General features: G+C 35.3%; 1 protein-coding gene across 2 annotated transcripts in view; it reads left to right on the top strand.

Annotated features, from left to right (window-relative positions):
• LOC140436521 (sialin-like) overlaps positions 1 to 4,493 on the top strand; it is a 40,725-nt gene extending 36,232 nt beyond the window's left edge. For both annotated transcript variants that reach the window (XM_072525407.1, XM_072525406.1), the window contains 2 exons: positions 1,969 to 2,089; positions 4,228 to 4,493. In XM_072525407.1, coding sequence (XP_072381508.1) covers positions 1,969 to 2,089; positions 4,228 to 4,401 — 295 coding nt within the window. In that variant the 3' untranslated portion in view covers positions 4,402 to 4,493. The remainder of the gene's footprint in view (positions 1 to 1,968; positions 2,090 to 4,227) is intronic.
• The last annotated feature ends 10,548 nt before the right edge of the window (positions 4,494 to 15,041 follow it).

Here is a 15,041-nt window from a genome sequence, read left to right as displayed (position 1 = left end):
CTTTTTACCTTTTTAAAAAAACTAGTTACCTTATCAATATGAACATTAATAGTTGGACATTCAAACTTCATATTATCTTTCTGTCAAGTGATTAATAGTATTATTGTAGTAAACGTATTTAAAAAATCTTTGCATCTTTGAACATGAAGCTAACTGAAACGCAAAGAATTGAAATTCTCATAATGATTGATTATGGAGATAAAACACGTACGCAGAAAGAAGTATGTGCGTTATTTAATAATAAATACCCCCGTCGAGACCCAATTTCACAATCCACTGTAAGCAAAATTGAGACAAAATTTAGAGAAACGGGTCATGTTAAAGACCTTCCTAAAGGTAGTAGAAAACCAATATCTGAAAACCAACAAGTAGACGTTCTGTTAGCTTTTCAAGATAATCCTCATAACAGTTCACGGCAAGTAGCATTAGATAATGACATGGACCATTCAACAGTTCTTAAACAGCTAAAGAAGGAAAAGTGGCATCCCTACAAAGTAAGTTTAGTACAAGAACTTATGGAAGATGATTTTGATAGACGAATTGAATTTTGTGACATTATAATGGAACGAAATAACAGAGATCCGATGTTTTTAAAAAAGATTATTTTCTCTGATGAAGCTACATTTCTACTAAACATGTCAATGTCATGTCAATCGTCAAACTTATCGGTACTGGGCTACGGAAAATCCACACTAGGTGCAAGAGTACCGTACTCAATACCCAGAGAAAATTAATGTTTGGGTGGGAATAATAGATAATAGGTGTATTGGACCATACTTTTTCGAAGAAAACTTAACAGGTCCTCGATATTTAGAATTTCTTCAAAATTTCTTGCTTCCAGAATTGAACCGGTTGTTTCCAAACAGAAATGATTTATGGCTACAGCAAGATGGTGCGCCTTCACACTATGCTGTCTTGGTACGCAACTACTTAAACAACGTCTTTCCAAATCGGTGGATAGGTCGAAGAGAAACAATAGAATGGCCGCCTAGGTCACCTGATTTGACTCCTCTTGATTTTTTTTATGGGGATATTTAAAAAGGTGTATCAAAATAGACCACAAAATATTAATGAACTAAAAGAAAGAATACGTAATGAGGTTGTTCAAATAACTCCGGAAGTTTTAGAGAATGTTAGAGAAGAGTTCGCGGCACGCCTTTCTCATTGTATTTTAGCTGAAGGTAAACAATTTGAGCACTTAATTTGTGTTTCGTTGTATTTATTGAATAATACTTAATAAATATTTATTGTAATAATCAAAATTTAATTATTTTTTTAAACAATTACAGACTTTAATTACTTAGACATATTGATATAGCTGAATAGGTATTTAAAAGACCTTTCAAATGATATATTACAATACCCCCCTTTCTATTCAAAAATTTTAGCAATGACGTCATCACGCTCACATAGATGATGTCAAAAATAAAAATGTATTCTTACGAATAGCTTATTTAAAAATAAAAATCGACGGGTTTCAGGATTTTTCCTTAAAGTCTCCGGTTTACGAAATAACGAATTTATTCCTTTCATTTCCACCATACTGTATAATGAAACTTTGCACAAGCTCCATCCAACAATAAGACAAAAAAGTCCAGGGACGCTCTCACGTAATGTCATTTTTCTTCATGATAATGCTTGACCTCTTGTACCCAAATCTGCAACAAAGAAATTGAGAATATTAAAGAATCCATCTAAACTTTTAAACGGCTATCTTATCTAAAAAAATCATTGATTATATTATCACGTCCATAACATCTTAATATTTTAAAAATAAAAATTTACCTGTTTCGGGATTTGTCGCCAAAGTCGCCGATTCTCGAAAAAATAAATTTATTCCACAATTTTGCCTTTGATTGTATATAAAATGCAGTTCAATATACCACTAGTGGGTAACGCTTGTTACGCTGTGCGCTGTAGTTATGGGATTGGTAGTCTTTGTATTTATTCTAAACAAAATATTTTTAGGATAAATCCCCTTGATATTGCTCCAAAGTTTGCCAGCGTTATACTTGGGATAAACAACACAGTTGCCTCTTTACCTGGAATAGTATCACCTATTTTAACAGGATACTTGGTAACGGACCCTGTAAGTATTAATTTTATCACTATATTATCGAATGAGTTGTGCAGATTGTTTAAAAGTAAAATGTTTATATACCTAAGCATGTTTCATAATGTTGGAGATTCGAAGTTAAAATACTTGGGCAGCTGGATCGATGAGAGATTTATTCTTGAAATTAGAGATTCAATCTAATTGAAATAGATAGATCAACATGTTTAAAAATGCATAGCCTTCTCCTAAGAAATACATATATTCCGCACTTTTGTATGGGTTGAAGCATAAATACTAATAATTAGTGGCTTGAATATACTTGAGGCATTTCAAATGTGAATACACTTCCCCAATAAATTAACGCACCACTTTGAAATATTATTATATATTTTTTTGCAACAAAACAAAAAGAAGCAAAAAATGAACTAATTCTATAAATATACTAATTTCCAAGTGTTCACGAATTTTATTCGGCTACTGTTTAATTGTTGATTATTGTTAATTGTATTTATTATGGATCGTCAATCACGTAATTTAACCCGAGATGAATGTGCCCAAGCAGTGATAATGTCTGAAGAAGGTTGGAGTTACCGAAGAATTGGTCATCGGTTTAATGTGTCCCACACATTCGTCTCACGGGTGTTAGAAAGATTCCTCGAAACAGGGATCATACTCGCAGACCAGGGCAAGGACGAAACCGGGTAACTACCACTATTCAAGATCGATTTTTAAGCATCTCTGCTCTTCGACAACGTTTTGTAACACATCGAAGTCTACAAATTCAGCCTCTAGACGTGCATGCTATACAAATTAGAACTGAAACTGTTCACCAGCGACTTAGGGAATACAACTTAACACCTAGGATTGCCGCCCAGGTCCTCTATTAACTGCAGAGCCTCGAAGGGAGAGATTACATTTTGCCAGAGAACACGGTAATTGGTTAGAGGCTGACTGGGAACGAGTGCTATTTACTGATGAATCCCGATTTTGTTGGTTTAATAACGACATACGTGTTCTTGTGTTGCGACGACCCAACGAACGATATGCTCACTATGCTCAGTGTCACTTCTCACATACCACATTTTTTGGTGGAGGTTACGTTATGGTGTGAGGTGGCATTTCTTTGACCGCACGTACGGACCTAGTGGTCATACAAAATGGAACTGTTACAGCTAAAAGGTACATATTGGAGATCCTGGAGTAACATGTAGTACCATTCGCTCCTTATATCGGTGAAAATTTCTTACTAATGCAAGGTAATGTCAGAGCTCACGCTTCACAGATAGTCAGAAATTATCTAGAAGAGGTAGAAATTAACACTATGGAATGGTCAGCTCATAGGTCGGATTTAAATCCGATTGAAAACCTCTGGGATATCCTTGGTAGGCGATTAAGAGCGACACCGATCCAACCAAACAATTTACAGGAAGTGAGAGAGAGGCTGATCCAGATTTGGAGAGAACTAGACCAAAATGAAATACGGCAATTAATTTTAAGTAGGAGCCAACGATGTGGGGCTGTTATATGTAGTAGAGGGTATTAACACTCGTTAATAAGACTTTATTCATATCTTAGTTTACTTTTCTATTATTATTTTTTTAGAATTTTTCGTTTTATTGTTTTTTTCTCCTGTACTTCAACATTTTCTGATGATTAGACAAATTGTTATAATTACTAATAAAATGTAGAATAAATCTGGTGAAGTTTTATTTTTTATTCTTTGCATGTTTACAAATAAAATTGATCTATTGAAGTGGTGCGTCAATTTCTTGGAGAAGTGTGTATCGAAGAATAAACTACTCGAAATTATGAAAAACAAAACACTGCATATCTTGGTCACACAATGAAATCACTTCTTTTAACTCAGTATAAAAGATAAGATCAAAAATACACGAGAATCAGGACATAGACAATGCTCCTGTATTGCTGAAAAAGCCATGAGAATGAAAAAAAGTTGCCAACATTTTTGCCAATCTTAAAGAGAAAAAGAAAATCGGAGAAGGAGATTCTCCGATTCTCTCTAAGCAACAAGTGTTGTTGCTTAGTTTAGTTGTTAAGTAGCGTTATTTAAGTTGTTCTTAGCTGGTGCAGTCTTGGCTTACTGCCATCTTCTCTGAACTCTTTTAATAATAATACAATAGTCATACTAAATATATTTTTTTATTTTTTAGACCAACATTTATCAATGGAGGGTAGTCTTTTACATATCAGCCGGTACATATCTATTTGGGGTCATCATATCTTCTGTATTCACATCTGGTGTGAAACAATCGTGGGCTGACAAAAAAGAGATCGTTGTTAGTGGGAACCATAATAAATCTTACGAACCTAATGAATCTCACTAAACCACACACACACACACACTTATGTTCATTTTTAATACAACATGAAATTCTATTTGTACTAATTATATATTAATAAACTCGTTTTTTTTCTACACCAGAAAATATTAAACAGAGAAAAAATATAGTTTTTTATTTATTAAGCGATAGTCTTAATGTTACAGAAATGACCATTTCAGCATTATCTTTTTTTACCCAGAGCAGATCGCTGGCCTCCTCCTCGAACCCTTCTCCTTCATCCAAGCTTGGGACCGGCAGCACTGCTGCTGAGCTGTTTTTTCTACCCAATAGTATTGCAGGGAAAGAAATAACACCAAACCAAATACTAGATGTAAGAGCTTAAACATCGCCTAAAATAGAATCAGACCAGAAACTAGTGCTTAGTAAACTTTGGCTCAAATTACCACAAAGTAAAAAAACGTGGAAAAGTAGGCGGTACTGTATAGTGGCGAATCCAATCCAGTTGTCAAGGGGATTTGTGCCTCATGTAAGGGAATCATTTTTTCAATAATTATTTTAAGCGATATATTAAATCACTGAGAAGTTATTAAAACCCAAATACCCTACGGGTGCAAAGAAGGGTACAATATTAAGGGGTCTTAAACTTAAACCAAAAATAATTTAAACCCACATACTCTATGACAGTAAAATCAAGTGTACAAAACTATTAAAATAAAAGAAAGTTATTAAAATATAAATACTGAAAAATCAAGTACTGTCAGTTTAAACTAGGTATTATAAAGACAATTAATTTAAAACCACCTATCCTATAGCTACAAGATCAAGAACAAACCAAGGATAAATAAGTATAAACTAAAGTTAAGTAATTTAAATGCAATAACTCAATGTAAGTGTAAACATTAATAAATGTATTAAACATTCCTAATAAACTCTATCTTATCATTGGATATGCGATATCAATTTGTTAAAACATTCATTTATTCCTTATTGCTATACGGAGTGGAAACATAGACAGACTCTTGGAATTACAAGTATGAGGCGTATAGAAGCCTTAGTAATGTGTGTTTTTCGAAGGATGCTGAAGATTTGGTGGACAGAGCACGTGACCAACAACGAGGTGCTGGGAAGAATGAGGACTGAGAGGGAACTCCTAAATATTGTAAAAAACAGAAAAACGAGTTATCTAGAACATATTTACAGAAGAGAAAAATATAACCTTCTACGACTCATCATAAAAGAGAAAATAGAAGGAAAAAAGGTCCAGGAAGAAGAAAATGCTCCTAGCTGGAGAATGTAAGACACTGGACAGGCATGGACATACATTCGATACTAAGAACAGCTCAAGATAGAGAGCAATTTGCTGTTGTTATAACGACCCTTCCGTAATGAAGAAAGAACCTAAAGAAGAAGTATAAACAGCATTTTATTTAAATTAAATAATTTAACAAATAACATAATATAATTTAAGAATAGTTATTTCTATAATTAGGCATATTAGGCTACAATTAAGTAAAATATTTTTTTTTCTTCAAACGTCAAATAATGATGACATTACTTATCTAACTTGATCCTGTCAAAGTTTGATGTCTCCGCCGGCAGCAGTTTTTTTTTCCCATTTCTTTACGGCGAGGGAAAAATGTTGTCATGGCAACAATATGAAACATGTCACAAAGCAACAATACAAATGTCATTAACAACAATTAAACATCATTTTTATTTATAGTAATATTAAAAGTACAATTATTAGTTAATGAGGCATTTTCAAAATTGAAACCGTGCAAAAATGTTCCCGACTCTTGATACGCATTGGTAATTGTTGATGATACTGATGGTCGAGAACAACTTTCAGCAATCATTTCCGATGTTGGCGAATCATGAGGGTTTAAAATTTTTTGAGCATTATCGTTCTTATCGGACTTGGAGGGCCCCAAACGTGCTACTGCATCATTAGCCGCGGACTCAATTTCGTTTAGGTTTTCTATTTTCGCACTAAATTTGCGCTTGCGGTTGCAATAACAATAAGCTGTCTTTAATAATTGCAAACAACTGTAACCAGGGAGACGCAAATCCCACCGACGACTTAATTATTTTAATTTCTAACATCTAGACGACTTTGATAGTTGTCACAGTTAATTTCGAGTAAAAATAGCGTATGAATTGTTCTATTTATGGTTGAAAATTGCTACGTTTGAAGAAAAAATAGTATACTTTATTCGGCAAAGAAGCGACTTTTCTTGACTTGCCCTCTATTACGCGCCTCACTTCGTTCGGCGCGTAATATCGGGCGCGTCAAGAAAAGTCATGCTTCTCCGCCTCAAGTAATATACTATTACTTGGTACTAAAATTTTTCTCATGAATTGTCAGCTACAGCCGGCAACGAGTGGTAAATAAAAGTTCACTGATTAAAAATATTATAAGTTATATTATACATAAATTCTAAGATAGGAAATATAAAAAAAAAATTGAACACGTTTTACCAAAGAAATGGAACTAGATGTACATGGAACACAAAGAAAAGTTCGGAAATTGCTAAAAGGTAGAAAAAACACCCATAAGCGAATAAGGAACTTTAAGTAAAATAGAAACAGAACAATGGACCGAATATATATAAGAACTGTACAAGGGAGATACTATTATATTTGAGGAATATGAAACAGAAAATGAACGTAAATCAAATATAGAATCGAAAATAAGGAATAATATATATAAATTCAAAGCAAAAAAGCTCCTGGACTCGATGGAATATCGAATGAACTCTTAAAGTATGGAGGACAAACGCTAATCGAAAACACAGAGAAGCCAGTGTGAACTAGACATGAAAACGTCGAGTATAACAGTACCAATAAACAAGAGAGAAAACCAAAAACATCTTACCAAGTACCGTACTATTATCTTGCTAAAATCTCGAACTTTTAAAAAGACTAATAATAACTAATAATAACTAGAATAAATTAGTGAAGAATAATAAGGCTCGCGACAAAATAGATCGACAATAGATGCAATATTCATAGCTAGACAAGTAAATTGCCGAAAAACAATTGGAATATAATAAACCTGCATTCACTAGAGGCTTCGATTGTATCAGGTTAGAAGATGTGTAAGATTCAAAAAGAGAAAATTCAGCCCAAAATAATCAAAATAACAAACAAAATCGGAATAAAAGATGTGAATGAACTAAAATTGGAAGTAGAAATCAACTTCGGAATTCATCAGGCTGATAGCTTAAGTTCATTACTTCTTAATAATAGACAAAATCATAGAAGAGACACAGTACAGGACACGGAGATAAGATTGGAGAAAAATTAAATAAAAATCATCTGCTATGCAAACAACGCAATATTTATCTCCGATTATGAAAATAACACACAGCGTATGCCACAGACATTTAATACAGTAATGAAGAACCACTTCATGAAGATATCAATAGCTTCTTCTTGCAGTACCGTCTCCTATCGGAGGTTGGCTACCATCACAGCAATCTTTACTTTGTTGGCTGCAGCTCTGAACAGCTGTATTGAACTGCACAACATTCTCGTTCTTAAGTTTATATTTATGTCCCGGCTGCATACGAACTTTTTCATTTTGACAAACGATTGTCTCGCTATCTCTATTTGCCTCTTGATTTCTCTTGTCTGGTCATTAGTATCAGTGAAGCAAACCACTAAATATTTGTAGGACGTAACTCTTTCAACTGGCTGATTATTTATGGTTAAATTCACATTGATGTATAGCTTCTCTGTTACAATCATGAATTTAGTCTTTTTGATGTTCAGTTTTAGACCATACTTTTTGGTATGGGTGTTTATGTTTTCCATCAAAAACTGTAAATTTGCTAGGTTGTCTGTTACTATTAGCGTGTCATCAGCGTATCGTATATTGTTAATTAACTCTCCGTTAATGTTCATACCAATGTTTTGCTCTAGGAGCGCTTTCTGACATATTGTTTCGCTATATATATTGAATAATAGTGGAGAAAGCACACAACCCTGACGCACACCTCGACGAATCTCAATTTCTTCGGTTAACTCATTATCAACTTTGATTTTTGCTGTTTGTCCCCAGTACAACCTGGATCAATAGCTAGGACTAAATAACTGGTAGTACCAAGCAACCCAGATGATGCAAAATGGTCATTTTTTTTTTGGCTTAGACTTATTGGCATACAGCCAAGTTACATCGATATTAGAAGAACAGAGACACAGTTTTCTCGCCTAGGGACCTATTAAGGCATTGATTTATATAAGACACAACAACACTAGGTCACGGAGAGAAGGAAGTTATACAAATAGTTTAAGTAACAAGATTAACTAAATAATTTTTAGAGGATTATAATGATAATTTGCTGTCTTTTAAAAATTTAATTAAAGAGTTGTAAACATCTACGAGCCAAGTGATAATAAATATAGTATGTTCCAAGGAGCTGCTATTTTATATTTTAGTAAATCATTTATAAGTTTGGATGAGTAGACTGTATTTTTAGAACAACCAAAAAATATATGATCTAAATCACTTTTTATTCTTAGTCATATTTCTCAGTCAAAATTTCATCTTTCTTCCCAAGCGTTTTCTTCCCTCTACTCTTCCTGGCATAATGAAGTGCAAAAGAGAGTATTTATCGTTTTGAGGTATGTGGCCCAGGTACGATATTTTTTTATTTTTATTGTGTTCATAAACTTTCTGCCACGTCCCACTCGTCTTAATACTTCTTCTTTTGAGACTTATGCAGTCCAAGGAATTTTTAGAATACGAAATTTCGAATGCCTCTATTTTTTTACAGATTGGACTTTCAGAGTGAACGCTTCTGTTCTGCAAGAGTTTTGATGTAATAGCATAGTGCAATAATGTTTGGATAAGTTCATATTACTACGATGAGACGTCGACTCACCCCCCGTCGACTTCTAGTTTTGGAAAACAAGTTCTTGGTAGTATATTCCTGAAAGTCTTGATACTTGGTTCCTGACAGTAGGTTTTTGGTTCGAGTTTTTTTTAAATTACAGCTCCGTCTATATGACTCTAACTATCTAGCTATGGAAATCTGAAAGACAGCATCCGAAAGCGGGCAAAAAAAGCGGTTTTGGTGTCACGATGACTGAGTGATGTAATCTAGAGAATGTAGAGAGTGATGAAGATATGAGACTGACGTATATATAAATCGTGTATAAGTCCCATAATAACTTAGTCCTTAGAATCAAGAGGCGAAACAGTGGAAACCAAGGAAGTATTGCGAATATCAGAAATGAGAACGCTATACCTGCAAGACATAGTACGTTGGGTAAGACATAGAATACAATACTGAAATGAGCATGTCACGAGAATGGACATAGAAATAATAGCCTGAATAGTAAGGGCTTAGATACCAACAGGCAATATACCATGCCAACAGACGCTTTAAAAGTTGATGAGACAATTTTGGCAGTCAACATCAGAGCTACGGATAAAAGTTCAAAATCGGTGAAGAACTGGTCAAGGGGTCTCTCTCTCTTGTCGTTTCCTCATTGCTGAGGATCGTGATTTCCTACAATGCGGGCCCGTCAATTCTCTCCATCTCTTGCGATTTTGGGCTGCTCTCATGGACTCGGAAAACGTCTCTCCAGTGGCTTTCTGTACTTGATCTGACCATCGGATAGGTGAGCGTCCTCTGCCTCTACGTCCTTCTACGTTTCCACACACAATTAGTCTTTCTAAGTTGTCATTGTCTCTTCTCGCAATGTGGCCATAAAACTTTAAAACATTTGCAAGACACTGAGAGAAGAGTCTGGTCTGAATGTTTAGCTCTTCGAGAATCGACTGTTTGGATCTGTGCTCCGTCCACGAGACGCGTAGCATTTGTCTCCAGCACCACATTTCGAATGCGTCAATCCTTTTCCTATCCTCTGATTTTATTGTCCATGTTTCGGCACCGTAACTGAAGATTGAAAAAATGAGTGTCCGTACCAGTCTCATTTTGAGTTTTTTGGATAAAGAGCGGTCCTTCCATAGTTTTGACAGTCGACTCATCGCGTTCTTGGCCATCCCTATTCTTCTGCGAATTTCCGTATGGGAGGAGGCTGCATTGCTTAAGGAAGATCCTATATACGTGAACTTGTCTACTTTCTCGAATTGATTTAGGGCGCCTGTTGTTTGGAGGATATTCGCGTGGTCCACAATCATGATTTTTGTTTTCTGATTATTAATCTTGAGCCCACACTTGTTGCTTTCGGTTTCTACTCTCTTTATCAGTCTCGACATCTCCTCTTCAGATGTTGCTATCAGTGTTGTATCGTCTGCGAATCTTAAGTTTGAGATCTTTTTTCCTGCAATGGAGATGCCGCCTCTCCATCCATCGAGTGCGTTCCTCATTATGTATTCTCCATATAAATTGAACAGGTCTGGAGATAGTATGCACCCTTGTCGTACACCTCTGCTGGTTTTGAAGGTATTAGATTGCTGGTTTTCAATTCTTATTTTAACTGAGTTATCTTCGTATAAGTTTTTAATTAATATTGCCAAATGATCTGGAACTCCCATCTCATGAAGAACTGTCCAGAGAACTTCCCACTTCACACAATCAAATGCCTTTTGGTAGTCTAGAAAACAGATTATTATTGGAATTTTAAATTCGCGGGCCTTTTCTATGAGCTGCCGCATATTAAGGATTTGCTCTCTCGTACCCTTCCCTTTGACAAAGCCTGCTTGTTCTTGGGGAATTTGTTTGTCTAAGTATTGTTGCAAACGGCGTTTAATGATTCTTAGTAATATTTTGCTTGGATGGGAAATCAGTGAGATGGTACGATAATTACTACACTTTGTAGTTGATCCTTTTTTATGGATAGGTATGCACAAAGATGTGCGCCATTCTCTGGGCCACTTTCCGCATCTCCAAATTTTATTACAAAGTTTCCACATTATGTAACATCCTTTGTCTCCCATGTTCTGAAGGAGCTCACCCGTGATATCATCGCAGCCAGGGGATTTATTCTTCTTGAGGTGAGTTACAGCTTCTTCAATCTCGGACAGCAGAATTTCAGGTTCAGGGTTGTATGCGATGTTTTCGAGGGCTGAAGTGTGGCCTAGATTTACGTGTTTTTCCCTGTAGAGCTCTGAACAATAGTTTTTCCATGTTTTCAACACTCTGTCGATATCACTTATGATAATACCATGTTTGTCCTCTATTGCATAGTTCTTGGGTTTAAATTCTCTCTCAAGAATTTTCACTTTCCGGAAGAGGTCTGTGGTTTCATTTCGATATCCGTGATTTTCTATTTCTTGACAGATTTTAGAGATGTATTCTTGTTTGTCTTTTCGGCATCTTCGTTGAATATCTCTGGAGAGAGCTTTATATGTCTGTTGATCACAGGGGCCAACTTTAAGTTGCTTTCTTTGTTCAATCACTTTCCACGTGTTTCTGCTGATCCACGGTTTAATGCTATTATTTATAGATGGTTGGCGACATTGGTTCACTGTTGTTACGATGGTTTCTTTAATATCTGTCCAGGCTTCATCCACACTTCGTTCTGCCTGATTGTTCTCTATTCTTGTTAGTGCTGGTTCAATTCTCTCTTTAAAGGTAGCTAATTCGGGGTCCGTTAGCCTAAAAGAACGGGGAGAAGCTTTGCGTATGTTCTTGAAACGGATTCTGTAATCAGCCATCAAGAGCTGGTGATCGCTTCCGCATTCTGCTCCTGGAAATGTTTTTGCGTTGGTAATTGAAGACTTCCATCTAGAACTGATCAGAATAAAGTCTATTTGATTTCTTGTTCTATCTCCAGGTGATTTCCAGGTATAGAGTCTACGCGGATGATGCTTGAAATGCGTGTTCATTACAGAAAATTTCCTTTGGTTGCAGAATTCTAGAAGGGGTCTAATATAAGAAAAATTCTATATCCCAATAGTTTTAACTCACCCTGTATAGCTCGCACTATTATTGTCATAAAATTTTTTGCTACCTAGTATAGTTTTCCACCCAGTAAAAGTTGTTTTGGCTAAAATTAAATAATTTTAAACAAAATTGGAATTTTTGTTGGAGTCCATTCATTTATTCTTGATTGTGGACCAATGGTTTCGTTCGTAATTTTTTCTACAATTTTTTGATCAGCATAAATATTTGTCTGCAAAACCATTAGTTCAAATATCTCATCAGTTACAAATTGTTGAAATGAGTCTAATTCAGTTTTACCTTGAATTTGAATGGTTATTTCATCATGAACTCCTACAGGTTTATTGAAAACTAAATTTTTAAAATTTTTAATGATTGGTCCTCACACTTGTGGTACATTTTCAGGAACATTGATATCTGAATTCGAGGAACATGCATGATTTGTAGTTGATGCAACTTTTCGTCTTTTCACTTGAAGAACTTCTTCCTCTGATTGTGAATCGGAATTTTCAATGTTTTCATTTTCGGTATAATCGGGATCATCATCAGAATCGGCAGGAAATGGCTCTATACCGCTCGTATCTGATTCAGAATCAACTAATTCTTCATTACTCATGTCCATATTGTTTATCTCTGGTAAACATTCCTCCATCAGTAGTTCCAGTCTTTGCCTTTCTGCTTTCTCACGTTTGTAAGACATCTTTTTTTAACAAATACTGCTATTTCTCGCTCAAGAACACACTGTTCAGAACAAACGTAGAACCCAAACTATAATACAACAATATGCTGTGCCCTGTAAAATAAAATATAAATGACCATAAAAAGTGCAAGTCTGTGCAAGTTTGACCGTCCAGCTGTGGTATGTATAATACCTATACACGGGCGTAGTCTTATATATTTTAATCAGGCGCCGCGTGTATAATATATTTTATTCACACTTTTAATTGGCTTAATCTTAATGATTTTTATTTTTTTTCTATAAACATGTTCCTAGAGATATGATCTAAATACTATTCAGCCATAAAATTTTTACGGCGCCACGGACCCAATCGCAAAATATAGTTTGGCACTTAATGTGTTAAATACTCATGGATGTCTTAGATGTGGCTTTAAAGTTGAGGCAAAATTATTCTATTTATGATATCACTACGAAACTTTTATCATAGTTGCTTCCCAGCTCGTCTATTTAAAATAGGATGGTCAAAGCCCCTTTTGGGAGTGTTGCAACACTTTAGTGACAGACTTAAACCACATATTTTTCAAATGTACCGAACACATGGGATCATTCAAAGATCCAAATTGTACGAACTACACATTGCGGGTCCAGTTAATAGATCGTGTTTAATTGCCTCATTCAACAAATCAGTGCATGATCTCTTAATTGAATTTCTCTTTTTTATGGATAGGTATGCACAAAGATGTGCGCCATTCTCTGGGCCACTTTCCGCATCTCCAAATTTTATTACAAAGTTTCCACATTATGTAACATCCTTTGTCTCCCATGTTCTGAAGGAGCTCACCCGTGATATCATCGCAGCCAGGGGATTTATTCTTCTTGAGGTGAGTTACAGCTTCTTCAATCTCGGACAGCAGAATTTCAGGTTCAGGGTTGTATGCGATGTTTTCGAGGGCTGAAGTGTGGCCTAGATTTACGTGTTTTTCCCTGTAGAGCTCTGAACAATAGTTTTTCCATGTTTTCAACACTCTGTCGATATCACTTATGATAATACCATGTTTGTCCTCTATTGCATAGTTCTTGGGTTTAAATTCTCTCTCAAGAATTTTCACTTTCCGGAAGAGGTCTGTGGTTTCATTTCGATATCCGTGATTTTCTATTTCTTGACAGATTTTAGAGATGTATTCTTGTTTGTCTTTTCGGCATCTTCGTTGAATATCTCTGGAGAGAGCTTTATATGTCTGTTGATCACAGGGGCCAACTTTAAGTTGCTTTCTTTGTTCAATCACTTTCCACGTGTTTCTGCTGATCCACGGTTTAATGCTATTATTTATAGATGGTTGGCGACATTGGTTCACTGTTGTTACGATGGTTTCTTTAATATCTGTCCAGGCTTCATCCACACTTCGTTCTGCCTGATTGTTCTCTATTCTTGTTAGTGCTGGTTCAATTCTCTCTTTAAAGGTAGCTAATTCGGGGTCCGTTAGCCTAAAAGAACGGGGAGAAGCTTTGCGTATGTTCTTGAAACGGATTCTGTAATCAGCCATCAAGAGCTGGTGATCGCTTCCGCATTCTGCTCCTGGAAATGTTTTTGCGTTGGTAATTGAAGACTTCCATCTAGAACTGATCAGAATAAAGTCTATTTGATTTCTTGTTCTATCTCCAGGTGATTTCCAGGTATAGAGTCTACGCGGATGATGCTTGAAATGCGTGTTCATTACAGAAAATTTCCTTTGGTTGCAGAATTCTAGAAGGGGTCTAATATAAGAAAAATTCTATATCCCAATAGTTTTAACTCACCCTGTATAGCTCGCACTATTATTGTCATAAAATTTTTTGCTACCTAGTATAGTTTTCCACCCAGTAAAAGTTGTTTTGGCTAAAATTAAATAATTTTAAACAAAATTGGAATTTTTATTATGCAAAACCACCTCATTACCATATCTACACCGATTTCGGATAATTGACGACAGATATCTACTGGTTACCTCAAACTACTTCTAATCGTAATATAAACTTAGCGGAATTTATATTGATCAAATTATGTTGGCGTGTGTATAGAAGTAATAACAGAATATCTTTACAATTATTTGTTAATTTGATCATAAAATACATTGTATCTGTTTTAATTATTGCTATAAAAAAATAAA

This window comes from Diabrotica undecimpunctata, chromosome 3 (genome assembly GCF_040954645.1).
Source record: "Diabrotica undecimpunctata isolate CICGRU chromosome 3, icDiaUnde3, whole genome shotgun sequence".
Classification (NCBI taxonomy): domain Eukaryota; kingdom Metazoa; phylum Arthropoda; class Insecta; order Coleoptera; family Chrysomelidae; genus Diabrotica; species Diabrotica undecimpunctata.
This window is presented reverse-complemented; position numbering and strand designations above follow the sequence as displayed.